Source organism: Podarcis gaigeae, assembly GCF_964106915.1.
Source record: "Podarcis gaigeae genome assembly, chromosome: 12".
NCBI lineage: Eukaryota > Metazoa > Chordata > Lepidosauria > Squamata > Lacertidae > Podarcis > Podarcis gaigeae.
In genome coordinates, this window is record NC_139688.1 from 55475268 (window position 1) to 55502866 (window position 27599).

The 27599-nt window shown below is 44.1% G+C and overlaps 1 protein-coding gene and 1 long non-coding RNA gene across 3 annotated transcripts in view; one reads left to right on the forward strand and one right to left on the reverse strand.

The window, feature by feature from the left end:
- The window catches only part of LOC310828717, a 296140-nt gene that overhangs the window by 51240 nt on the left and 217301 nt on the right, over positions 1-27599 (forward strand). The window lies entirely within an intron of this gene.
- The window catches only part of TBX20 (T-box transcription factor 20), a 44556-nt gene continuing 18890 nt past the window's right edge, over positions 1934-27599 (reverse strand). For both annotated transcript variants that reach the window (XM_083706375.1, XM_083706376.1), the window contains exons 4-9: positions 25815-25923; positions 22911-23069; positions 17793-17869; positions 7519-7631; positions 4494-6636; positions 1934-4114 (exon numbers count right to left, since the gene is read on the reverse strand). In XM_083706375.1, the coding sequence (XP_083562501.1) occupies positions 6296-6636; positions 7519-7631; positions 17793-17869; positions 22911-23069; positions 25815-25923 (799 nt within the window). In that variant the 3' untranslated portion in view covers positions 1934-4114; positions 4494-6295. The remainder of the gene's footprint in view (positions 4115-4493; positions 6637-7518; positions 7632-17792; positions 17870-22910; positions 23070-25814; positions 25924-27599) is intronic.

Sequence of the window (27599 nt, forward strand, 5' to 3'; positions counted from 1 at the left end):
GTTGTATAGCCTCCCGCTAAGCAGAACAAATGCTTGATGAAGAAAGGACACAGTCCAACCTCTGTGTAAACATTGTGCAAGCAAATCAGGATGAATACTCAATACTGTAGACTAAGGGATAGCAGCGCACACACAAAAATCTGCTTCCTGCCTTCTGTGTTAATGAAGAGCCAGTCACCAGTTTATAGGTGCCGGTGGCGATCACACAGGGTCCCCGGACGTTTGACGGTCTATTGATCCCTGTGCCACCACTATGATCACTTCCCAGCCCATTACTCTTGGGTGCGCACTGCGTCCAGACAGTTGTTAACATTAAAAGAAATAATCAAGTTTATCTTATAGGCATGAACAAGCTTATGGTTTCAGATAATTTTTCTTGTCAGTTTCTTAATCTTAGTTTCTTTACCTGCCTATACCTTCCTAATAACTTCTAACTGATTATCCCAACTGCCTATCTGACTCCTCCTAACAGTTTCTCTCACTCTCACACATCAAAACTAGACCAACCCACAGACTTATCCTCCCTCTTCCTTCTCCAACTCCCAACTGACTTCCCAACAACTCCAACTGTAACTCTAACTCCTCCCCTTGGGTTCCCACTGGCCAATCACTTCACACTCATTTAACCCTTTCCTTATGACCCACCTAGGAGGGCAAACGCCACAGTGCCCCTTGGTACTGTGCAACTGGATGCTGTTTCTTGCCAAACCCAGACTGAAATCTATCTAGATTCCAGTGCCAAATTAGCTCTGTTGAGCTAAAACACAAATAAAAAGGGAGTCGTGTGATTAAAAGGGCAAAGGAGAAGGTCTCTCAAAAAATGGCATGTGCCACTGGTTGGCCACCAAGCTTGTTCCTCCTCCTCCCCAATGGAGATACCGCAGGATCAGGCCTGCACTATCTGGCATTCAATACCACAGAGCATGGCGACAACTGCCGACTTAGATGGCTTTAAATGGGCATTAGCACGGCCGGATTTAGGTTTGATGAGGCCCTAAGCTACTGAAGGCAATGGGGCCCTTTATATGTCCAGCTGTCCTTTGACAACAACAAATTGCCGCTGTTGTGTTGTGTTGAATATATGATATATGGTAATTTATGGACCTAATAGGTATCTAAAGCCATTTGCACATAACAAAATATGCATTTTATCAAAGTAATTGTTGAACTGAAATACAATTAAGAAGAAGTATATTAATAGTGAAATAATTATTAAGCTGTATGTAGGTTTTATTTTATTTGGTTTTTTTATCTTCTATTTTGGAAATGTACATCCAGTTGTTTTTTTCTTTAATTTTTTTTGGGGGGGCCCCAAGAGAGTGAGGCCCTAAGCTATAGCTTGTTTAGCTCATATGTAAATCCGGCACTGGGCATTAGACAAATCCAAGGAAGAGAGAATAATCAGTGGCTACTAATCAAGACATAGGTGGCACTGTGGGTTAAACCACAGAGCCTAGGGCCCTGCTCTTGCCAACCTAGCAGTTCGAAAGCACATCAAAGTGCAAGTAGATAAATAGGTACCACTCTGGTGGGAAGGTAAACGGCGTTTCCGTGCGCTGCTCTGGTTCGCCAGAAGCGGCTTAATCATGCTGGCCACATGACCCGGAAGCTGTACACCGGCTCCCTCGGCCTGTAAAGTGAGATGAGCGCCGCAACCCCAGAGTTGGCCACGACTGGACCTAATGGTCAGGGGTCCCTTTACCTTTACTAATCAAGATGGATACTTGCTGCTTCCACAAACAGAGGCAGTTTGGCTCTCAATACCAGCTGGGGAATATAAACGTGAGAGAGACCTATTTGCCCTCAAGTCCTGCTTTGGGTCTTGACTTTGGGGTGCTGGTAGCCAGCAGGTGTTCCGCATGGCGTTTAAAAAGTAATGTATATCAATTGGTTTAAAATCGAAACAAGCTTGAACAAATGAACACATACCATATTTAAAAATCCCAGTATTTTAATGAAAGGAAAAAAATGAATATCCACACATTTGCACTTATGTACAACTTTGTGATATATATATATATTTATATATAATCATTTTAAGCTGTTTACAAATCACATTTAGTGCTTGAAATATCACATCATGTTGATATTATATTTCTGGCAGAAATAAATATATTGCACTTAAAAAGAATCTTTTGGTTGTTGATGCTGGATATTGTTTTCTAATTTGCAGTGCAAGCCTATACACTTCGACACAGATATTAGTCAGTCCCATTGTGCTCAATGGGATTTTCTCCCAGATAAGTGGATTTCGGATTGCAGTCTTACATACTCAACTTCTTTTTCGTAAAACATTTTGCCCTCACCTCCCAAATTACGCACGCACACACATTGTTACATGGTGAATGTGTTCACACAATTAATTTAAACCATTTAACACAGCAAACAGACCAGTAATACATTCTGTTAAGAGAGACTACCTCCAGTTTTTACTTTCCCTATGTTTACGGAAACACTTTCCTCCTATTTCTGGCATTACAGTAAGAAACTAAATGCTCGTTTAAAATGTGCCAAAGCTAAAATACAGCAATCTGTATTTTTTTTGTCCAAAATCCTTTTAAAAAGAAGTTATTTAGAAAGTAACACATTTATTGACTGAAATAACTTTCTTCAGTATTTTAAAACAATATTAAACCATGATCTTTTAAACCAGAAACTGTCATAAATAAACCCTTCATCCCGTTAAGATTCAGGAAGTACCAGAACCATATTTACTGCAAATAATGAGCAGGAAAAACAAAGAATCTGACTTTGTGGTAAAAGCAAGTTGAAAAAGTGAAAAGGAAAAGGTTTAGCTGACTCCCCATCACAGTTCAACAGTTTCAGTGCTCAGGTGCAGCTGCTGCCCAATCTCTGCAGTACAGTGGTACCTCGGGTTAAGTACTTAATTCATTCCAGAGGTCTGTTCTTAACCTGAAGCACCACTTTAGCTAATGGGGCCTCCTGCTGCTGCCACGCCGCCGGAGCACGATTTCTGCTCTCATCCTGAAGCAAAGTTCTTAACCCGAGGTACTATTTCTGGGTTAGCGGAGTCTGTAACCTGAAGCGTATGTAACCTGAAACGTATGTATCCCGAGGTACCACTGTACTGGGAAATGCTCAACACATGCAAGTGGGACATGACACGTTTTGCAGAAATGAGAAGAGGCAACCCTTACTTACATCATAAAATTTGACGTGTGCCTAACAGCCCCACGAAGTCTTCTACTGCGCCCACTATTTTGAGCAGCTGTTTCAGTGTTTATCTGCCCACAATTGGCAAATAAACTATATGTGCCCCTAAGTCTGGTTTAAATCACCATCCCTTAGGCTTAAGATGAATCAACTGCAGCAGCTACGAACCTGTGGGGAGGAACCGATTGTTTGGTCTTCTTTCCCATCACTGTCAGGTAAGCAGTTTCTACCATCATTTCCAACCTGCTTCCATGGGTTTGCAAGCAGATTCATTAGGGCTAACCCATAGGTCCATTAGGGCAAACGGGACAGTGCCCCACAACTTCACTCTGCTCTCACTTTCCTGCTACCTACCTTCTTACTAACTTGTCAGTGGCATAGCGTGGGTTGCCTGTGCCCGGGGCCATGAATAGCAGGTGGGATGGAGAGAAACGGATGGAGGACACATGCACATGCCTAGTGTTGAAATTTTGCGCCCCTAACAATTTTGTGTCCGGGGCAACTGCCCCCCACTACACCATGAGTCACTGTTGGTCTTATAGAACTCGGCAGCAAGAAGGGAGAGGACAAAATGATAATTAGCTGTCTCAGCCTGTCCTTGGCTCTAACACCAACTATTGTTGGGTGCCAACAACCACTGGGTTCTGTGAACATGGTAATGTAATGCTTGTCTAATTGCAGAGCTAGATCCTAAACACTACAGGCTCTCCACATTGCTAAAGCAGCCAGAGTGTCAGTTTTAAGCAGCCCCATACAGCTAATGGTTTTGTGATGCCACCCTCCCTTAACTTTCTCTAGATCTTTCTCAACAGGATTGGGCAGCACCAAGGTTGCAATCCTTTGCAGCCCCCAGTTTATCCATTGGATAAATCTTCATACTGTGGAATTAGAAATCAAGAGAGCTGAAAATTATTGGGCCTTTTAGAACGTAGTTTCAATGCTTTCGGGGACGCAGGTGGCGCTGTGGGTTAAAGCCTCAGCGCCTAGGACTTGCCGATCGAAAGGTCGGCGGTTCGAATCCCTGCGGCAGGGTGCGCTCCCGCTGCTCGGTCCCAGCGCCTGCCAACCTAGCAGTTTGAAAGCACCTCCGGGTGCAAGTAGATAAATAGGGACCGCTTACCAGCGGGAAGGTAAACGGCGTTTCCGTGTGCGGCTCTGGCTCGCCAGATGCAGCTTTGTCACGCTGGCCACGTGACCCGGAAGTGTCTCCGGACAGCGCTGGCCCCTGGCCTCTTGAGTGAGATGGGCGCACAACCCCAGAGTCTGTCAAGACTGGCCCGTACGGGCAGGGGTACCTTTACCTTTACCTTTTTCAATGCTTTCAGTTCTTTAGCTAGGAACTTGCTTAAACAATGAATTGAAAAAATGCTGGTTGGGGCATTGTTGACGCATCTTGAGTTGTGGCTTTCTGCTCCTCTCGGTCTTTCCATATTACAAATACGTGTTCCCATTCAGAGCGTCTGACTGGGAGTGGGTTGGATTTTACCATCCTTCCAGGATTGAGGTTTTCCCTATTGCGTTTTTTTTAATTTTCAGCAAGGACCACACACTGATGCACCTCTTTGACTTTTTCCATGCTCGTTCTCATTACAGAAACTCTTGATGCCCATCTACTGAATTTGTAGTGTTCTGCGTTACATAATAACCAAGGAAAGGAAACGCTTCACGTCTCACCTTTTGTTCCAAAATGCAATTATGCAAGGAAGAAGACCTTGAAGGTGAACAACGGCAGGTGCCAACAACCTCCCACTTCTAAATGTTCCCCTGCCACATATTTTTCTAGCACAGGTAAGCCTTGTAGATACAATGTCAGATCAACAGAGTTGTCAGTTATCTGTTGTGGCCTCCGACAATGCTCCAATAATGTCTGGTGATCAATTAAGGGTGTGCTCTGGGTCTGCATGATGCAGCCATCTTGCAGTTTTGGCATATGCCCAGATGGGAAATCACCTGGAAATCCCATGTATCCTACCTTGAGTTCCATGATGGAAGAAAGGCAGGATGGAAAAGTAAAAAAATAAATAACTAGGCCCCCAGGGACCACATGAACACACCCAATATGGCCCACAGACACTGGTATCAATAATGCTTATACGATCCTACCAAATTACTGGGCAGGCATGGGATCTAGTCATAAGATCAGCCCCAGAGCAACATGTATGGATCAGGGCTGAGTAACAGACAGGTGAAGCCTGAAGCTGCTGCTCTTCAGCCTTGTACAATGTTCTTCAAAGTAACACGGTGCTAAACCTCACCAATTCCAGATATATCGCCATTGCAGATGGTAAGAGTGAGGTGCATGTGACAGGCGCCATAGATTAGTACCCCACAAATTGTCCCAACATTTGCAATGAGCTGTGAATAAAATAACAGAATGCAGAGCAATCTTCAGTCACCCTGTTTTACCATCAGTCCTCCCTGCTGCTGTCAGTATCCAAGAAAAAAACACCTGAGCTATATGAACCGTTGGCATGTTCTGTCATCTGAACTCTGCAAACTGTGGTTAACCCTATCTATGGTTTGGTGAAACAGCTTCCATTCATTTCAAACAAGGCTCATGCAGGAGGAATTCCAGCGGATTATGCCCAGTGTTCTTAACTAACTGGATTCCATATTTAAAATAAAGGAGTTTAAAGGATGGTACGGGGAAGGGAATGGTGCAGTCTTTTCCTTCTGTTTCTTTCATAGCGAGCTTAATGCTGAAGTAGCCTAAACATGCTCAAAGCAACAAATATCCCCCCCCCCCCATTCATAAAAAGCAATGAAGTTATCAGCACAGTATTGCCTCTTTGGCCTCTGTCAGGAGGGGAAGTCTATACACAATTCAAACTATACACTGCTGCATGATGGCAGCCTCACATCTAGTGGTTATGATTCACCTTCAGATCGTTCAATGCTTAATTAGAGACCTTGCAACATTTGGAGTCCCTTGGGCCATGCCCATTTTCAGAGCCACTCGAGCTCCCTTAACCATCCCTTAACATGGATCCTTCAAGAGGAGGGATCTAACTCCACAATGCCTTTATGCAAGCTGGTTTTCTTAGTCGTTTTGCCCTGGGCCTTCCCAACAGGCCCAGGCTGGTTTGCCTGCCAAGTCTTGGCTTCTCTTGCCTTAGGTCAGTCATACGAAAGGGGTCATCACCGCAGAGGAGTGGCGCAGTCCCTGGATCGCTGCATAAGGACCCTGCTGAAAGTAGTGGTGGTACCTAGGCATGTGGAAAGAAGGGAACGTCGGGCCACTGCCCTGCATCGAGCTGGCAATGGCAGAAGGGGTTAGAGGCATTCCCAGGCGGCTGTATGGGGGCAGGGAGCCTTGGATCGGGTGAGGAATTGGCGTGGCTATGGACGCAGCGCCGGAACCAAGAGCGGTCAAGGACTGCGGGTGTTGGAATCCCGGGAAACTTGATGTCGACGAGACCCAGGAACTGAGGGGCAGGTTGTCGGAAGTGGTAAAAGCTGATCCTGCAAACAAAGGAAAAGAGTGGAGGTTTGCATAAGGGCAACTAAATCCAATGTACCAACTGATGTAAGTAATGGGGCTGCCATAGCAAGACCACATGAGGCGCATACTCAACCAGAGCCTTTTCAACACTGGCTCTGGCCTGGTGGAACACTCATCTCATGAGACCAGGGCCCCGCGGGATCTGATTTCTTTCTGCAGGGCCTGTAAGACAGAGTTGTTCCGCCTGGCCTTTGGCTTGGAATCAGCCTGATCCCCTCCCCCTCTTTCATTTTCCTTCTGTGATGGAACTCCTATTTGGGGACTTCCCTGGCTTTTTTCTGGCCCATGTAGGACCAGTCTGGAAAGTTAGCCTTGGTGAAGACTTGATGTTACCATCCCCCAAAAAGTTTTTGATTTGAGTTTCCATTGAAATGAGGCTGTATTTTAATATTTTAATGTTTTAATGTTGTATTTTAATCTTGTTTTTAAGTTGTATTTCAATCAATTTGTTTTTATATTGGGTGTTAGCCACTCTGAGCCCGGTCTTGGCTGGGGAGGGCGGGGTATAAATAAAATTTATTATTATTATTATTATTATTATTATTATTATTATTATTATTATTAAAAGGGGTCACTGCCACATGCACAGCAGGCACAGCTGATTTTCTTCAAGGGGCCGATTATTTATCATTTTATTTATTTATCTTGGATCATTAAAAAATAATTGATAAATAAAAGAAGAGGGCACGCAGATTCCAAGCATTGTGCATAATCAGATTCACAATGATACAGGAATCGCATGGAAGAAGGGGTACCTCCTCTTTCCAAATTGTGGGCTCGTTTGAAAGTACCAAAGATTCTGATCTTGAACCTCTGCTCTTCAAGATCAGATGTTCTCCTACCTCTGCTTTGGGCTGCTTGGTTCTCATCTCCCAGAACTTCATCCTCTGCGCCATAGGTTCTGATGGGGGATCGTGCATAGGAATGCTTTTGAATAAGGCTCTCCACGCTTTCTCTGTGAAAGACAACATTCCACGTTAGCAACAGACTGACAGCCATCTATGCACTTCTTTAATAGTTCCCTCTACTCTACTCCGCAGGTGGCGCTGTGGGTTAAAGCCTCAGCGCCTAGGACTTGCCGATCGAAGGTCGGCGGTTCGAATCCCTGCGGCGGGGTGCGCTCCCGCTGCTCGGTCCCAGCGCCTGCCAACCTAGCAGTTCGAAAGCACCCCCGGGTGCAAGTAGATAAATAGGGACCGCTTACCAGCGGGAAGGTAAACGGCGTTTCCGTGTGCGGCTCTGGCTCGCCAGAGCAGCGATGTCACGCTGGCCACGTGACCCGGAAGTGTCTCCGGACAGCGCTGGCCCCTGGCCTCTTGAGTGAGATGGGCGCACAACCCCAGAGTCTGGCAAGACTGGCCCGTACGGGCAGGGGTACCTTTACCTTTACCTTTACCTACTCCTAATACGGGCCAGCCCAGTCAAGAGGCAAGGTGAGGCCACTGCCTCAGGTGGCAGGATGCACAAAGACAGCAAATTCAGACTTAGATCTTTTTCCCCTCATCTTGTTCACGATATAAATTTTCACTTCACGTTCCCCTGGTGGGAAAGCGGGACATTTTGTGGTTTACCTCAGGTGTCAAAATGTCTTGGGCAGGCCGTTTGAAAGACATACAATGGAAGCATGTGCCTGGATTCTTTTGAACTGAAGGCCCTTTCAGATATCCCCAGGAGCCTTGACTGAAGTAAGGCAGGCTTAAAACTGACTTTATGGGGTACCCAGTAAAATAGAGTACCCCATAGACTAGAACAGAGTTGCAAGAGCCCCAGTTATGACGGGGGCATAGAAAGGATCTTAAAGGGAATGTTATATGCTGACAATGATTAAAATAACATCAAAACCACACATACTTTCTTTTCAGTTTGGAACATTGAGAGAAGCTTTCAAAGTAGCAGATAATAAACCTGTTACTGGCTTCCTGGGAGGCTTAGTGAGGACAGAAGATCATGCAGTTACTTCCTAACTAGTTTGCACTGTGGTGCCCCGCAAGACGAATGCCTCGCAAGACGAAAAGCTCGCTAGACGAAAGAGTTTTCTGTCTTTTGAGTCATTCCGCAAGACGATTTTCCCTATGGGCTTGCTTCGCAAGATGAAACGTCTTGTGAGTTCTTGCGAGATTTTTTCCTTTTTCTTAAAGCTGCTAAGCCGCTAATAGCTGCTAAGCCGCTAATAGCTGTGCTTCGCAAGACGAAAAAACCGCTAGACGAAGAGACTCGCGGAACGGATTAATTTCGTCTTGCGAGGCACCACTGTATTTGTACCCACAACCTAACACAGTAGATTATTTTCACCCACTGGGTGATATTGTTGGTGGTGGAGGAGGAAAAATTGTAACTCTACCTGGTTATTATAGGTTGGACAATAGAATAATGCCAGGACACCAGGGGATGGGAATCGGCCAGAACACAAACATAGCTAAATACTTGCACCACTAGGGCTGGAAAAGTTAGCTCCCCATAATCTTCTGTGGGGCTGCGTCTCAGTGGAGAGCATGGCCAGAAGCTTTGTATAGTAGGCAATGCAAAAGTCAGAGCTTTCAACACACAACACCCACCCTGTGGAACGCCCTCCCACCAGATGTCAAAGTGAAAAATAACTACCAAACTTTTAGAAGACATCTGAAGGCAGCCCTGTTTAGGGAAGCTTTTAATGTTTAATAGGTTATTGTATTTTAGTGTTTTGTTGGAAGCTGCCCAGAGTGGCTGGGGAAACCCAGCCAGATGGGCGGGGTATAAATAATAAATTATTATTATTTTTTATTATTATTACTACTACTACTCTCCGTCTTCCATCCAGGCAAGCAAAAGGCATTTGTCACTGTTCAAAGACACATTACAGCCAAGCAAAAGCATTTGTGGAGTATGGCCAGGAAGAGATATGCAAAAAGCATAACCAGGGCAGAGTCCCAGGGGCCACATAAAGAAGTCTGAAGGGCCACATTCAGTGCCACCGCCAGACCTGAGGTTCCCTACCCTTGCACTAGCACATAATTGTGTAAATTCTCCCTGGCCGTGAGCCAGATTATTTCCAGAGCTGCCAAAGCATCACAAGCCAGAGGGCACAGAATTCAAGCCAACTCAGCAGTGACTACCACTCACTGTAGATTTTACAGTCAGGAGATTATGATAGAGGATGGTATTTATTTTTGACCCCACTGTGCTGGGGTCACTGCAGTTTGGGTCGCTTTGAGCCAGTCTGCCTCAGATTCTCATGGGACAGGTTTTTGTAATGATTCTGATTAAACTCATGCAGCAGGGCAGAGAAGCAATTTGCTTCTTTTTCTGTGTGTTCACTATGAGTACAGAATTCACCCGAAGTTTCATTTCATTTTTTCAAATACTTAACAAGAAACATCACATAGATTTCAGCTGCGCTGCTAGAAAGCTTAGTAGTAGTAGTAGTAAGAAGAAGAAGAACCGATTTAATGAACAAAGCCATTTTATCTATCAGGATTCCCCAAAGGCCAATCTGATCTGATGCACTTCAAATCAGCTGTCTATCCCTGCTCCCATAGACAATCCAGTTAACTGAAGCCATTTAAACCTAGCCTTTGGCAGAGATCCCTGCTGAACCCGCGTTTGGTAACGCAGGCTAACTAAAAATGCATTGCCTTTCAGCAAAACCTACTACATTTAAAAATAAAATAAAATGGGGAGGACAGTTTAACAAACAGTGCAATAAATCCACCACAGTGATCCCACCTCCTTACAAAAGAACCGAGAATATTTTGTCCTTGGAATATCACTGGTATCATTACATATACAAGCCTCTTGCAGGAGAGGGGAAATGAGAGTAAAGAGTGAAAGGGGGAGAGGGAGGAGAAGCTTATTGAAGCAATTTACTTGCGGGGACTGGAAGTGGACAGAAAGCAATGGCAGTTGCTACTGAGAGGAGGGTATAATTGAATTATTGCCTTTTAAGTGATTGAAGACAGTGGCCATCCAGCGTTATCTCCCAGAAGATCTTACAAGGGAAAGGGGGGGGGGAGAAAGAGGCTACATTGGTTACATTATGGATCTGAATGCCCCCTTTCCCCCTGATTCTAGCAAAAGGAGAAATGCAAAAAAACCCATTTCATGTTATTACAAAGGCCATGGAGTCGATGAGCAAGGCTCTCCAGGCTTTGGTTCAATACACTCCCTTGAAGTAAATATTCCATTGTGTTAACATTTAGTTACTTTTTCAGCTACTGGTTTTGATGGTGGGGGGTGCTCTAAGGAGGGGGTAGAAGGTGGGGTTTGGGTCCCACTCATCTGTCACGCCGGATTACCAGCAAAACTCCTTCCTATACTCCTCTCTTGTCTGCAAATTGGCATGTCAGGGGCCAGTGGGCAATACTCAAGGGACCAGACTCATCCCCAATGTCTCCTGTTCCTGACCTCTAACGCAGTGCAGTTTGCCAAGCATGCGCCTACCCAACCTCCATTCATTTCTGTCAAGCATGGGCAAGAACCCTGTGGCATTAATGGAGATCACTGCCAGGAAGCGCTCATCAGCTCCACTTTGGTTTGTAAGGCCACTTGAGACTTGCGTCTGTGGCTCCAGCCCCTGAGCTTGAGGTGCTGTGAACATCTGCACAGAGGTAACTGCAGAAGAAAGCCTCTCTGTTTTTATTTTTTATATTATAGTGGTACCTTGGTTCTCAAACGGCTTAGTTGTCGAACAAATCGGCTCCCAAACGCCACAAACCCGGAAGTAAGTGTTCTGGTTTGCGAACGTTTTTTGGAAGCCAAACATCCGACGCAGCTTCTGCTGGAGTGCAGGAAGCTCCTGCAGCCAATTAGAAGCCACACCTTGGTTTTCAAACAGTTTTGGGAGTTGAACGGACTCCCGGAACGGGTTAAGTTTGAGAACATAGGTACCATTGTACTTGGATGACAAACCTAAGTTGAAGCCTGTAAATTGTTGGACTTCAGCTCCTTCCATCCCTGATTACTGGGCCAGGTGGATTGGGGATGGCAGGAGCTGGGGTCAAACAACATCTGGGAAGATAGCAGGTTCCCCATACCTGTTACATAGACATGAATAATTGCTCTCCTATAGAGTTCAGCCACGCACGATTTAGCACATATGTGAGAAAACCTGGGGGTCACAGGCTGAAATCACAAAAATCCATGCGTTGTTGCTTTCCAAATGTTCTTCAAATACAAAGCACATAATTCCTACATGCAGTTGAAACATGCACAGCCACTAGGGAAGTACTTTGATGGTCCCAAACAAATATAAGCTAAGAAATGGGGAGCAGGCATGGCCTGGATCCAGCTCTCTTCACAAATAGCTGATCAGCACCATGACTGACCCTACCTGTGAACTAAAGCTTTGTCACCCAATTTAGTGATGCAAAGATTCGTCTCATTTATGTCTCAACAACTTCTTAGGCTGCAAGATCACCTGGTACTGTACACCGCCACCTTGCGGTGGTGTTTTTCATAAGCAGATGCAGATAATTTTATAAATTACCAGCAGGCAGATCAATATATTTCCTATTACAATTCTACCCCATAAAAATACGTCAATGGCAATTTGAGGCAGAAATTCAATCTAGGGTGTTTTTAGACTGCACAACTGCACATTTTTCAAAAATGATACATATTGAGCCAGTCATTTTGTGAATAATTGTATAATTCTACTTTAATTTTAGAAAAGCTTTGGGCATGTTTATAAGTCAGATATACATTGCCTCTGATGCTTAATCCCATTTTTCTCTGAAGATAAACTTTGACAACACCATCCATTGAAAGCAATCCTAAAGAACAGTCACAAATGCTACAGATATTTTTCTTCCATGATTGATAGAAGCCATAGCTTCCAATCAAGACCTCTGAATAAACACACACAAGAGCACATATATGTGTCCCAGCACTAGATGACTTCTCCATTCAGTTCAATGGATGGGACAGCTCTAAGCACACATGGAGCTCCTCGTCCTTTGATGTGAAACGGAGAACCATTTGTAGGCACAAACCTAGTGCACAAAATTCATGGCTTAGGGCCTCTAGGTCACTCTCTAACAACACTATTGGTTTTGTGCCCTCTCTGCACAATAATCACCACCACCCACTCAATAAAATGGGCTGCAAACAGGAAAGGTTTAAATACAGGTGAATGGGCTCCTAAAAGCCTCAGCAACTCTTTGTCTGTTTATATTAGGAAGGCCAGTCTTGTAATTATATTATATTAGGGATGAGGAGAATTTTGTTCATTCCACATCTTTAAGCAAACCAAACAGATTCACACATTCTGGACAAATACACAATTTGGAATCCAGTTATCCCTTCATCTTCCTACTTTTCCCAATTTTGAGGCTCAGAAAAGCACCAGCAATCTGTATTTGGGGTTTAAATGCATACGAAATGCATGCTTTGGGAGACAATGTGCACAAAAATGCATCTCAGATGAAAAAAAATATGTTCAAGAATAATGCAAATGTTTGGATTTTAATTTACAGATTGATGTGGAAATAGGACAGAGCAGATTTATTAATAAGAACACAGGAATACTCCATGTAAAACTGACAGGGCCTGGAAATACGTCATACATCAATTGTGACCAAAACAAATTAACCCACAAATCAGGACTGGAAAACACAGGTCAATACAAAAAAAAAAGTGGACTCCAACAGGCCAACAGCAAGGGCAGCTGGGCTCTCCATAAAAAAACGAGTTAACAAAGAACAGCAATTCCAGGAAAGGGCTCAAGCAAAAGCAACCCAACAGGTAGGCCCAAAATATAAGATAGCACCGCTCTTTGAGCAGATGAGACCAGTTGTGGGTCCAATGGTGAAGAAGACACTTTCTGCATGTGCTGTCTGTAGAGGGAAGTAAGGGGCAGATGGGGCTCGTCAACCTGGAAAGGTAGTCCAACGAGGAGAAAGAAAACTCTGATCCTAAACTTCCACTGCCTTGTGGTTTATCTTCAGAAGAAGAAGCTAAGCAGTAAACCCTACACAGGGACACGGGTGGCACTGTGGGTTAAACCACAGAGCCTAGGACTTGCCGATCAGAAGGTCGGCGGTTCGAATCCCCGTGACGGGGTGAGCTCCTGTTGCTCGGTCCCTGCTCCTGCCAACCTAGCAGTTCGAAAGCATGTCAAAGTGCAAGTAGATAAATAGGTACCGCTCCAGCGGGAAGGTAAACGGCGTTTCCGTGCACTGCTCTGGTTCACCAGAAGTCGCTTAGTCATGCTGGCCACATGACCCAGAAGCTGTACACCGGCTTCCTCAGCCAGTAAAGCGCGATGAGCGCCGCAACCTCAGAGTCGGCCACGACTGGACCTAATGGTCAGGGGTCCCTTTACCTTTAATCCCTACACATATCCGGAGAGAAGTCCCTAAGACGGTTGGGTGTCGCCTTGTATGCCTCCTTCTAGCAACTCCTGCAGGCAAACTGGTGCCAAATATATTACTCTGCTTTCCTTTGGACCACATCAGCGAGGCCAAGAGGGGGGTCTTGTTGTCTGGACCTCCATGCACACTGCCCAGGCTTGCGCCCTGGTGCTGCTAAGGACTTCAACCCTGGAGGCGCACTCTATTGTCTCCTGAGACAGGCAGGTGCCAACAACTCCCATTCTTGTTTGTGCAACCATATATGTTTAGTCTCTTGACTCCAACCTACTGGGAGAGGCAACTGGGATGCACTGGGGACAGACGTTGTTTTAGGGTAGCGGGACTGGTTCAGCCACACTGCAGGGGGCACCACAGCAGTGCTGTGGAACAGAGAACGAGAAACAGGGAAGCACCAAATGTTAGCGTAGGCGCAGGGCACCAGTGAAATTTGAGGGCCCAAAGTCTGCCACTGCTGGTAAGGGAAGGCAGGGGCTGATCCCCAAGAGTCGCAGACTTCTCCCCATGCCATAGACTGGCCACCCATGCAGTAAGAAGTCACCCACTCATAATTTCTCCTCTTTTATTTTCAAGTGATTGCAGGTGAATAGAATATTAACGAGAGAGAACAAATAATAAAACCTCACGAATCAAATTTGCTTCTCCATTCAACACCCGGCAAAAGAAAACCGCCAAAGCGGATGTGGAGTGCATGGCTTGGCAGTCACCAGCGTGAAGGACTTCTTTAGTTCTAAATTTCAAAAGGTTTTCGTTTTGTGCAGTTGCCTCTTTGCACATTTGGAAGAATGCCCAGATTGCAAAAAACAACAACAACCACCAGAGGTGAGTCATCAAAATGGGTTCCAAAGGAGGCATAAAAATAAATTCACCAGGCACCTCAGTACAGAAGAAGGGAAGGGTGACTAAAAGGCAGAAGACAAAAAGAAACTGTACCATCCTCTTCCTCACACACACATGCACAACAGCCGTATCCAGCTGCAGTATGTGTGCAGCTATCAGATACACATGATCACAACATGGTATGATGGCTGTCTTACTTGTGATGGAAGCCTAGCTGGGAGAACAATGGCTGAGTGTGCAACATCAACTCAGATGACCTCGCCCATGTGCTTCTGTGTAGACATGCAAACTATGCTTAAGGGGGCAGTGACAGTGAACCCTCTGGCTCTGAATACAACAAAATACCAATAGGAATCCATTTGCAGAGAACTGGGCCCACAGAAATGCTACCTAGCACTGAGTAGGCAGTCTGGTATTGGGCTAAGGCTCAACCTGCCTGGAAACCATTCTGTATGAGTTTGCCTTTAAGTCCAGGGGTTCCCCCAACAAGGATCTCAGCAGTGGAGGGAAAGCACTCTGTCTATGCTCAGATGCTTTCTTAGACAAAGCCCTGCCATCGAAAACAGGCTGAGCTCACAGATTCCGCGTTGAGCCCTGGCTCAAATTAAGTCCTGGCAGAGACCGTAAATTTGAAATGGGAAGTTTGAAATTGTTAGAGTCGTGTATTTATAAAAAACATATTCAATTAGGCTAGAAAAGTGCAATGTCTGTCATCATGTCATAAAAAGATGTGTTTTTTCTCTCAGATCCACTGTAAGGAAGCCCAGCCTCTATTGCGGCAGATAGAAGCAGTGTTCAATCAGTTACATGGAGCAATCCAATTACTAGATGGTTTAGTGCGGTAACTGACTCCAGCCTAATTTGATTTCTTTAGGTCTCTAAAGATCAATTGATCTGATTTGCTTTCCTCCCTAAAGGCTAGTTAGGAAAAAAAGCAGACTTAAATATCTGGAAATTAAATCCAAAGCTTTGTCCCACATTCACACTATTTAGGTCAACCCAAAGACAGGCAGAGTGCAACGACTAAAAGTCCTCACAGATGCTTTGCCCAGCATAGGGGACCATGCTATAGCCCAAATTGTTCATACACAAAAGTGTGTCTGCCTTAGGAAGTCCATTCAAAAAATGGATTATCTGATTACAAGAGCTAATCAAATATCCACCTTTCAAGAAGGTGTGAATGTGAACTGGCAAACCGTCCGTGCCAAGGCATGTAAATGGAACTGATAATATTGTTTGTTTCCAGAAATGGCAGTTGAGACTCTATTAACTTTGCAAGTTGTTTTCAAGGTCCGTCATTCAATGAAATGAGTGGAGTTGTGTAAGGAAAGGATTTTGGTACGTATAAATTTGCACTAAGCTGAACTGTTTCCAATCCACTAGGCCTCAGGTAGCTGGTGTGGTTCTCTCCAGATGTGTTTGGACACCAACTTCCATCAACCCTGCCCGTTGGTCATGCTTCCTGTGGCTGATGAGACAAGGAATCCAAGAATATCTGAAGGTGACCACATTATTGACGGAGTGGTAATCACATAGCAAGCCAGGCATGTAAGTATGGGCACCTGGCTCAAGGTGCCAGCTGGACTGGGGTGCAACTTGAACCTCAGAAATCATGTGGTATATAAATAGCCCAATCCAAAACATTTTTGTTGCACGCAGGTATGTATGTATTCGTGGGGCTTACTTCTTAGTAAGGACTGACGCCTTCTTGCAGAAATGTCTGATTTAGTATGACCCTTTCAAATGATTTTGATGCCAGGGGTAGTCAGTGAATGGGGTTGGGATTGGGATCCTGCCCTTGGCATAGAAATGACCAGCTAAAATAATCTGTGCTAAACCAGCTGCCATCCTGTCAAGGGACTAAGATGATCTGACCACAGTGTTAAAATGTGGGACAGAAACAGCATGGTTGCCTTCATACACCCATGACAGCGGAACCTCGGTTGTCAAACGTAATTCTTTTCCGGAAGACCATTCGACTTCTGAAATGTTCAACAACCGAGGCGCAATTGCCAGTCGGCAAAATCCATTGAAAAAATGGAGAACCGTGCCTGGGAAGCCATTCAACTTCCGAGGCGCGCTTGAAAAAGGAAGCATTCACTTCTGGGTTGTCGGTGTTTGAAAACCAAAACGTTCGACTTCCGAAGTGTTTGACAACCGAAGTTCCACTGTATAAATGAAGCAAAGTGGCCATTAAAAATAGCCAAGCAAATTCTCATTCTCATGAGACAAAAGGACATTGCAATGGTTCAAGAAAGAGAAGAGAGTGCCTAATGATGACAACAGTTCCTTAATATCTGCACTGGGTTCCAGTTGTCAGTTGGTTGGAGTTAATGAGGCTTTTTTTAAATCCAGAAAAACCTATACCTTATCCTAAACCTATACCTTCTCCCTTAGGTTCCATCAACATCTTTATGATCCCACAAACGTTCAAACAAGCAAGCAAAGGAAGAAGCATGTTCATGTTCTGAAATAGTCTGATGGGGACTATCTCCATGACCTTGCAGAGGGTTTGAATGAGAAGGTGAATATTCTGGTTGTGGGCTTGGACAAAAAGACATACAGGTTGTTAAGAAAAGACATGAGAAAGACTTAAAAGTGGCAGAGATAAACGGCAACCACTAAGTTATGTGTTTATTTTATACGAAGTCATGCATATGTGTGTTTATGTGAGATAGACATATGAGTTATATGAGTGGCCAGCTCACTACTAGATCATTTTGCCTTTAGAGCAGCAATTGGAAAAGGTGGGGAGCAAACTTATTATTTTGAGTATTTATATAAATTACCTGAGACCTCTTACAGTGCAACATGAACCTGCAAACGCTACAGCTTCGTGGGAGAGGACAGAACACTTTTTTTCACAACAGCTCTTCCTCTCTCCTCAGCATTATCTTATCTTGAACAAAAAGTAAACAAAATGTCCCTCTTACCTCTCAATATCAGTGAGTCTAGATGAGTCCCTGAATCCTTTAGCAAAAGGGTTGCTGTCAATCTTCAGCTTGGTTATCTGGAAACAGAGAAGAGAAGAGTGCATTTGCGGCCAGCTTTTGAGGAGACAGTCTTACAGTCCATGACCCCAACCACACCATCCATGCAAAGTCCCCTGCTGCGCTTATACCCAATTTATCTGATCTCAGAGGCAGGCTGGCAAAGACGTGACTTCCTGCTTCTTCTGTAATGGCATTTGAAGACCACCATTAGCCTTCAGGGCTCAGGAACTATAGTTGTTTCCACTTAATTTCCCTTAAAGCAAAATGTGAAGCATTTTTTTGTAATACATATTTCTCCTCGGAAGGACATGAGAGGAACTTTGTGAAAAGCGAGGAGGCTTGCTACAAAACATGAGAACTTTCTTGAGACCTAAACTGTCTCTCAACTGTCAAAGACAATTTTGCAGCAAAATGGAAACTCCTGCTCAAGTTAAACATCCCAGGAATTCCCAAGGAAAGCTAAACATTTCAATAAGTCTAGCAAAAATTTCTCCTTAGGGATTTGTGAAAGCCCCCAAAGTGTAAAAGTCTGGTTTTCTTGCTCAAACCATTGTAAATCAGGAGTGTGGTGTTATTGGAACTCAGGACAGCTACTGAAACCAGGCCTCCTCTTAAGGACTGGACCAATTCACGGTATCTCTGCCAAAATAACCATCCAAAATGGAGAATGTTGACAGGGTGATAAACTGAGACATAGTTACACTGGAATGCAATAAAGTTGTCTCGTTTTTAAAAAATACTATGAAGGGTAGAGGGACGCGGGTGGAGCTGTGGGTTAAACCACAGAGCCTAGGACTTGCCGATCAGAAGGTTGGCGGTTCGAAACCCCGCAACGGGGTGAGCTCCCGTTGCTCAGTCCCTGCTTCTGCCAACCTAGCAGTTCGAAAGCACGTCAAAGTGCATGTAGATAAATAGGTACCGCTCCGGCGGGAAGGTAAACGTCGTTTCCGTGCGCTGCTCTGGTTTCGCCAGAAGCGGCTTACTCATGCTGGCCACATGACCCGGAAGCTGTACGCCAGCTCCCTCGGCCAATAAAACGAGATGAGCACCGCAACCCCAGAGTCAGTCATGACTGGACCTAATGGTCAGGGGTCCCTTTACCTTTTATGAAGGATGGACATATCTCAATTCCATGAGGAGAATTAACATTTTCAATCTTGAGCACCACCAGTACAGAAGCAAATACTTTTTCTCACTATGGGATGGTATTATTCTTATTCTTATTCTTATTCTTATTCTTATTCTTATTCTTATTCTTATTCTTATTCTTATTCTGGCAATGTCATTTCAAAAGGGAAGCAAAGTGACAAAGTTGATTCCTACAGAGGAGAGATGGACCATGGAGAAGACTATGGTGAGCAATCTACAAGTATCTGGAGCAATCTAGATAAGACAGAATTGGCCGGAAACAAGAAAGTTAAGCCATGTTTGCCTGGGGAAATGTGATTAATATTTGCTTATTTACTTATTACCTGCCTTTCACCCTGAGGTCCCAGGGTAGATCACAATGTCAAAACACAATTTACCAACACAAAAATAAGATTAATCCTAAAAATATACGCTGAGGTTGTTTTTCAAAAAATATTTCTAAGCTCTGAATAAAAAAAAAGGAAGCTGTTCAGGGGGAGAAAAAAACAGGACTCTTTTTTCACAGTATTGTGCAGATGCTCCATAAAAAGGGAATCCACAAAGCATGGCTGCTGCACAGAAAATGCTCAGTACAGGAGCAACACCAGTTTAACATCAGAATGCAAAGGTGGTTTACAGTTTTGTTGGATGCTGTTGCTGTCATTTTTTAAACTCCCAGTTCCCAAATGAATCATGAGAACATCTCCAAGAAAGCTTGTAAAAATGAAAGTTGACCTACAATTCAACTCTCCCGTAGTGGCTTGACTGTTTAAACAAATGCATGACCTTTAAATCTTAAATGTGAGATAGTTTGTTGAAAGTGTAATGTATTTAGCCCTTATCTAATAACCCGCAGAAATGTAATCATCCCCCTTAAAACCAGCAGTGAAAGAAATGGCAAAAATAAGAGAGGTTCCATTTTCATTAGTCATACGTAATACGACAGCCTCTGTCTCTAGGATTTCCAGAGGGAAATTTGGCAGTATTTACGGGATGTGCTTGAGAATCAGACCACAGCTTTCTAAAACTGCTTTGTCCAGGCAAACACCTTTCCCCCCTTCCATAGGCCTGAAGCTTAATTCAAAGTTTAAAAGACAGTAGGATCTATATGAAGGGTAAACACATAGCTGCCAGGCAGATAAATTCTATTTTTAATTTAAGTAATTCATTTATACACCAATTACTTCCATGTGGTAAGCTTCTTTTGAAATCGGGTTTGAAAACCTAGAAGATTTGGAACTTAGCATAGTTGTGTTCAGCAGAGATCCCTGTCATGTAAGCATACAGAGGGTTGCCGCTCACAAGACACACTGTGTTCAGTGTGGATAATGTGATAGATTGTGGCTATTTTTTAAAAGGGATGTAAAGGTAAAGGGACCCCTGACCAATAGGTCCAGTTGTGACTGACTCTGGGGTTGTGGCGCTCATCTCGCTTTATTGGCCGAGGGAGCCGGCGTACAGCTTCTGGGTCATGTGGCCAGCATGACTAAGCCGCTTCTGGCGAACCAGAGAAGCGCACGGAAACGCCGTTTACCTTCCCGCCGGAGCGGTACCTATTTATCTACTTGCACTTTGAGGTGCTTTCAAACTGCTAGGTTGGCAGGAGCAGGGACCAAGCAATGGAGCTCACCCCATTGCGGGGATTTGAACTGCCGACCTTCTAATCGGCAAGTCCTAGGCTCTGTGGTTTAACCCACAGTGCCACCCGTGTCCCAAAAGGGATGTAAACTGCCAAAAATGCAGCTATCTACTATTCTGAGCCTTTTGGAAATGCGCCAAGTTCTAAGCATCTAAATAACTGAAACTACATATACATTTGGTCAAAACAGATTCATTTTGGGGGGAACAAAGTAAAGGTGCTACTGAAATCAGGGCGGGTCGCGCATGGTGCGCCCGGTTTGAGGTGCAGACAGAGGACAGGGCCATCCTGAGTGGCAAGAAAGGGTTCGTGGAGCGCAAGGAGTCTTGATTTTTTTAAAAAACTGCTTTGTGCATCTGCGTCTAATCTTGACCCTTTCTAAAAAAATAAAAATAAAATATCGGTGTGGGTTTTCCTTTTGTAAATCTACCAAAGAATAAAATTAAATCGGGATTAAGGGCTTTTCTCAGGGTGGTGGAGGGTGTGTGTGCTGTGTCCCATTGGTGTAGCGATGGTACTTGCCCTTCTTCTGACAGAAATGCACTGTGGGGGCAGGGGGGACCCAAAAATGGCAGGTAGAGAAGGGTAAGAATGTCCTTTTTTCATCTGAGGAATGTTGGAAGGTATGAGGAATGTGTTCTGGTCTTGAATTCGTAGAGAGTCTGCCCCTGTGGATTGATGAGATGCACATCCTGGATGAACATCAGACTCTAGAAATTGTCTAGAAAGGGTTCAGAATTCCCTATTCCCCTACTGGGCCTGGCTGATGCCGTTTACCTGCCCAGTGTAGATCTGGAGATCTGGCATGCTGTTGCGGCTGTAGGCCGCACATCAAGCTTCAGCCAGATCACGCACCATGTCTCACGGCTTCATCAGCAAGCTCAGACTTGCCTGTATTAGGAAGGTGTTGGGAAATGCTGCTCTCCTTTCAGACATAAGCAGTTGCGGTCTTGTGATTCTCCAGCAACACCTCTCCAAATGGCTTGGATGTGAGCCCCTCATCCGGGAGCAGAGAAGAGTTTTTCTGACATGGCTTAGGGATGAGTGTCAGAAAGCTATTTTGAGATTTCACAAAGCAAAGGGCAGAGGGAGATTCTTTCGTCAAAGTCTCTGAAGGTTCCATTGTGGAACTGGCTCATGAGAAGTCGTTTGCCCTCTTTGTTCTGTGAAACTGCTCCCCAGACCAGCCTAGAAAATGATAGATTCCCATAGGACGTCCGCAAGCAGAACATGAAGGGAATAGTGCTCTCCCCACACAGCAGCTTCAATACCAGAAGTAGAGTCATAGAACCATAGAATTGTAGACTTGGAATATGGCCGCCATAGCTAGTGCCACCGATAGGCTTATCTGCAGTGAATTTGTCTAACCCCTTTTAAAGGCATCCAAGTTGGTAGCCATTGCTTCGTCTTGTAATAGCAAATTCCACATTCACAGTATAAAGACAGACTTCCTTTTGCCCAGGGGTGCCAACTTGAATAAAATATTGCGGGGCCCAGGTAAGCCCGGCCACGCATAATAGATCAAGCATGCACACCATTCGAATGCATTGGCAATGTCCATCAATTTGGGGGGAGCATCCCCTCAAATATTTTATTGGGAGGGCCAAAGACCTCTTGGCCCTTAGCAGTTCGCTCCTGTGCTTTTGTCTGTCTTGAATCTTCTCACATTCTGTTTCACTGGATCATCCTGGATGCTAGGATTATGAGAGACGGAGAAAAGCCTCTCTATCCATTTCCACACACACCCAGCTGTGTTATTTTATATATCTCTATCATTTCCCCTCAACTCGCCTTTTTTCTAAATTAAAAAGGCCCAAATGTTACAATATTTCCTCACCGTGTCTGGAATGGCATCACAAACTCCCAACGACTTCCGATTGCAGTGTAATGCTGCAGCCAGTTTGCCCAAAGAAGACATAAGACTTCGTGACATCCTTAGGACCAAATCATGTCACATTGTTCACACTTTTAAAGCACTTTTTAAGCACTTGCATTTTTAAGAGAAAGCAGCTGCAGGGCCCCAATCCAATGTGTGCTCCTGCATGTGTTCCTCCTGCATCAGTTGAGTACTTTATCATCTGCTACCCGCCATATTTGTCTCCAAAGGAGGGGATGGTTTTCAACAGGAACCGGCAGCAGGGGCCTGATCCAGTTTACAAGCACAAAAAGTAGCAGGGAAAGAGAGGAAGGTCCTCTTCATCCTTGCAATTCAGGCACTCAACCCGCATTTTCATTTCTCAGTTCAGTAGTAGCACTGATGAAAAGACTAATAAGAGTTATAAAACACTCACCAATTGGTTCTGGTAGGCAGTGACAGCAGTAAACACAGTCTCTGGAAATATAAATGTCCTGAATTCTTCAGACTTCAGGTTGAGCAAGGAAGCTGTATGGTCCTTCTTCTTGATGATGTGCACCCTCGGCTGGTATTTGTGCATTGAATTTAAGATTATCTGGAGAGAAGATAAAGGGAGGAGCTACTCAGATTCAAGTCAACACTCACTACTGTGGGGTATTTAAAGTGCGGTCAAACCAACAATTCATCTTTTGCTAGATAGGAGCTGAAGCTCACAAAGTTTTCTTGTAAACTTGCTAGAGAGGACTCCGTGAGAGACACCCTAACTGTGCCCTGACATATATTCTATATATGTCTATATATTCTCCTGCCTGCTTTGGCGTGTTCTCCTACTCTCTTACCGCTCATCACCATGCCAGCAATGTGAAAGCATCTGCTAAGTCTGAGCTACGTGCTCCATTTTAAGCTAGGCTTAAGTAAGCCTTTGTAACTGATTTACCATTTTAAGTCTGCCTGAACAAAACTGTGGTATTCATTATTCTTCAGCTAGTATTCTGAGTGAGTAAATGCTGTTTTTACCTTTTATAAGACCGTTTGTGTGATTATTGTTTCAAGGGGGAGAAAGGTGGGAAATACCAGGAGAATCCGGTCTGACTTAAAGCATCCTGGATTACTTAAACGAAAAGGCTAAAACTAGCCCATCTTTCTCTTTTTAAGCTGCAAAGGGATGCACTCTGCTGAAGTCACAAACTTGAGGAAGGAAGGATAATACCTAATAAATATATTCTCTCTTAGCATCCATTCAAATCCCAACAACTACCAATTTTTTTACTTCAGCCCAAGATTTTCGCAACACCTTTCTGCAACACATATATCAACAGTTCCACAGATCACGGCTAGGACCTTGTAATTAGCAATGTGCAATAAATTGTTCCCTCACAGATATCTTTCCTAATTTAAAGATTTCTAAGAAAGGAAAATGATGAATCAGAAGAATGATGGGACAGACTGCAGGTGAGGGGTGCCGAATGCTTCTCTGCATTTAAAAAAATATTCCAGGACAAACCATCTACTCCCTAAGAACAAAAGCTGGAGCAGAATCTTCCATCCTATCATTTAGCTGTTAGTTTTATTACTATTTGCACAGAATTTGGATGAGCATTCAGAAATGTGATCCTTTTCTGCCATCTGCCTCACTCAGCTGACTGTGTAAGACCAGCTCATGTTGTCTTTATGAACAATTGCAAAAGCATAAGGATTTGGTGCAGAAAAAGAACTTTCCCCAGTTTCTGTCACTATATGGTTTTTTATAGTCCTTAGGAACGCAGTGGCCTTTGCTGATCCTGATCAAAGCCAATAGCTCTCTGTAGAGAAAGTATAATCACAAACACTCTGTGAATAATTGTCTTCCTTGGAGGACACCAAGGCTCATATCACTAAAAAAAGCAGCAGTCTGGTCCCAGATAATGTACCACACTACTAAGAGTTAGTTGCCCTGGGCTCTTGGGTTAGATTATATGAGACAAGGAAAGACAATATATCTTTGTCATATTACTGTATTCTTGACAAGCTGGCTCAGCTACTGCTATTGCAATTTTTTTAAGCTCTCATTTCTATTTCTTACAAACACACTTTTCATATCAACCATCACATAGATACAGCTGCAAGACTTCCACCCAGGGAGTTTGGTGCCTTCTTTAGGGTTAATGAATAATGGCATCCAGTAAGGACAAACAATCACACCATCATTTTTCCATTATGACAGTGGGGGAAATAAATTCTTCTTAAAAGCTAACAAGGAGAGTTGTGTGAGTGCAGACATGCCTACTCAGAAGTAGGTCCCACTGAATTCAACAGTAAATTATGCATAGCCTTGCAGCCTTCGTTCATTATGCTTCTTCCCCACTGAAATCAATGGGACTTAAATCAGGACAATTTTTTTCACACTAATGGGCCTTCCAAGCCCATCTCAGGATACTTCCAAGTGGAGGACGTCTATTATAAGCAGACCTGATTTTCTGTGTTTACGAGCTTACTGTGTTAGCTTCCGCACATTTCCATTTTTTTAGGGACTGGTGTGCATTGCTGTTCCACCATTTGCCATCCATCCCAGTAAATGTTTCACAGTGGGCAAAATGGTAGCTTGTGATCTGGGAGGGAGGGATAGGCAGGGAGGGATAGGCATTTCCATTAACATTTAATATGGAGATCTTGTGCAAAACTGAAATGTAATACGGAGATCTTGTGCAAAACTGACATTTACTTCACTAAGGCTTGCACAAGACTGATAAAGGGAACATTCCCAATAATACTTTCGTATTATAATGATTATATGGAGGGAAAGATGCACAAGAATCTGTTTTTGTAATGAAATGATTTTAGAACATTGTATCATTTTACTGTTGTTAGCTGCTCTGAGCCCGGCTTTGGCTGGGGAGGGCGGGATATAAATAAAAATTATTTATTATTTTTATTATTTTTATTATTTTTATTATTTTTATTATTTTTATTATTTTTATTATTTTTATTATTTTTATTATTTTTATTTGGGGGCAGGGACATGCACACCACCACAGAACCTGTTTTAGGAGAGAAATTGTTAAATGGGGTCATGGGCTGCTGAGTACAACAATGTTAAGATGCTGGGCTGCTGAACCAAGAGGACAGAAGCAAGGGAAGGATAAATGAGGTATAAATGACAGAACCTTCTCCCCGACCCAAGGCATCCCTTGCTCTCCCCATTACATTTCGCAACCCTTTAACAGCCACCTAAAAACAACAGCACCTTCCCAACAGCCACCGGGGCTCGGCTCCTAACGCCCATTCCCAACAGGTGTGCCGGCAGGTGTCATTGCCTGAGAGAGCGGACATTGTTTCCCTTCCCACAGGACCAGCTACTCACGTGACCGTGCTGATCCAGCTCGTTGTTTGTTAGCTTCACTTTTTCAAAGGACACCATCTGCTTCAGCAATTGTTCCCCCGTGAACGGAGAATCCGGGTGCACGTACAGTCTGGAAAGCCAAGAGACACAGGGCCTGTCAATCAACCCAATCTGTGTTTGGGACGTTTGCTTTTGTAAGAGAGTCGCCCTACAGCTTCCCAGCCTTGTCTACTAGGCATAGCCAGTTAACAACACTGACAACCCAGCTCAAGTTCAGGTGCCCTATTTACCAATTATTATTATTATTTTATTTTAAGATCTGTCTCTTGAAGAAAAAGATTGTTCTGAAGGAATAATAGAGGAGAAGGCTCAGACTGAAAGATATGCCAGTGAAAAGGGGTTCACTGGCTCCATTTCCTCTAGATGTTAAAAGGAACAGCAGGTGCCCCAGTGGCAAAAGTAATTAGTAATGTATCAGTCTCAGAAAGAAAGCACGAAAATTCAGTCATCTACGGATGTTCAAAATATCCGGAATTCTCTGGACATAGCCGGTATTCAGCTCTCTTAAGCAGTGTCTGGGCAAAAATTGCTGAAGTGTCTGGGAAAATCCATGTTGATGTAGATTTGGGCGATTTCCATTAAAAATAGCTCAAAAAACTTTCTTTCTGTTGAGATTTTGCACACAAAAAATAGCTCAACAACTTTGCCAAAAAAACCTGCAACAACTTTTGTGTCTGGATTTTCACTTTTTGAAATATGGCAACCCTACTTAACAATATATTCCAGTCAGTGCTGGATTTACGTATAAGCTAAAGAAGCTATAGCTTAGGGCCCCACTCTCTTGCGGGGCCCCCCAAAAAATTAAAGGGAATAAAACTGGATATACATTTCCAATTGTATTTCAGTCCAACAATTACTTTGATAAAATACATATTTTGTTATGTGCAAATGGCTTTAGGCCCATAAATTACCAAATAGCACATATTCAGCACACACAAAAAACAGCGACAATTTGTTGACGACAAAGGACAGCTGGGCCCCATTACCTTCAGTAGCTTAGGGCCTCATCAAACCTAAATCCGTCCCTGATTCCAGGGGTAGACTTTCAGCCTTGGGTGGGGAAGAAAGTGCTGTACAATAGAAAAGCCCGTTCCAGTCCCTCCCAGATCAATGGCCAGGGAAACGGAGACCTAGCATGGCATCATTGCCAGCCTTTGCCAACAGATAAGATGGGTGGGGTTTACCACAGTGGAAACCCCAAGTTACCCCCAGCTGGGTAATAAGCCTTGAAATGGGCTGCTAGAGGGTAGGGTAGCAGCAGCTTTCGATCAGCTGGAGCTGGTTACCTAATAAATCGCCGCCACACGCTTTTGCCCCTGCCAACATGATCCACAGGGCTTCCTGTTAAGTTGTGGGTGAACATATCAGACGACACAGCGATTCTTCAAACAGCTCTTGTTTATTCACAGGCCAGAACAGAACTGAACTGGAGGGTTCAGCCAGCCTGCTTATATAGAGCTCCAGTACAACATAACTGTAACAACTTTCTGAAACTATCCAATCACTGAACGTCACTTTCAATCCCTTATTTGCATATGTGGACCTGAGTGAAAACTATCTACAGTATCCTCCTACTGGGGTGAGAACTTCAGTACATAACACTTCCCAACCCACATCTCCCCAGCTTTTCATTAGGACTCTTCTGGATGCAGAGCCAGCTCTGCCATTAGGTAAACTAAGGTGGCGAAAGCCCTGTGGGTGCCCCGCTGCCTCCGATATTGGCTGAAATGGCACCCAAAATTGCAG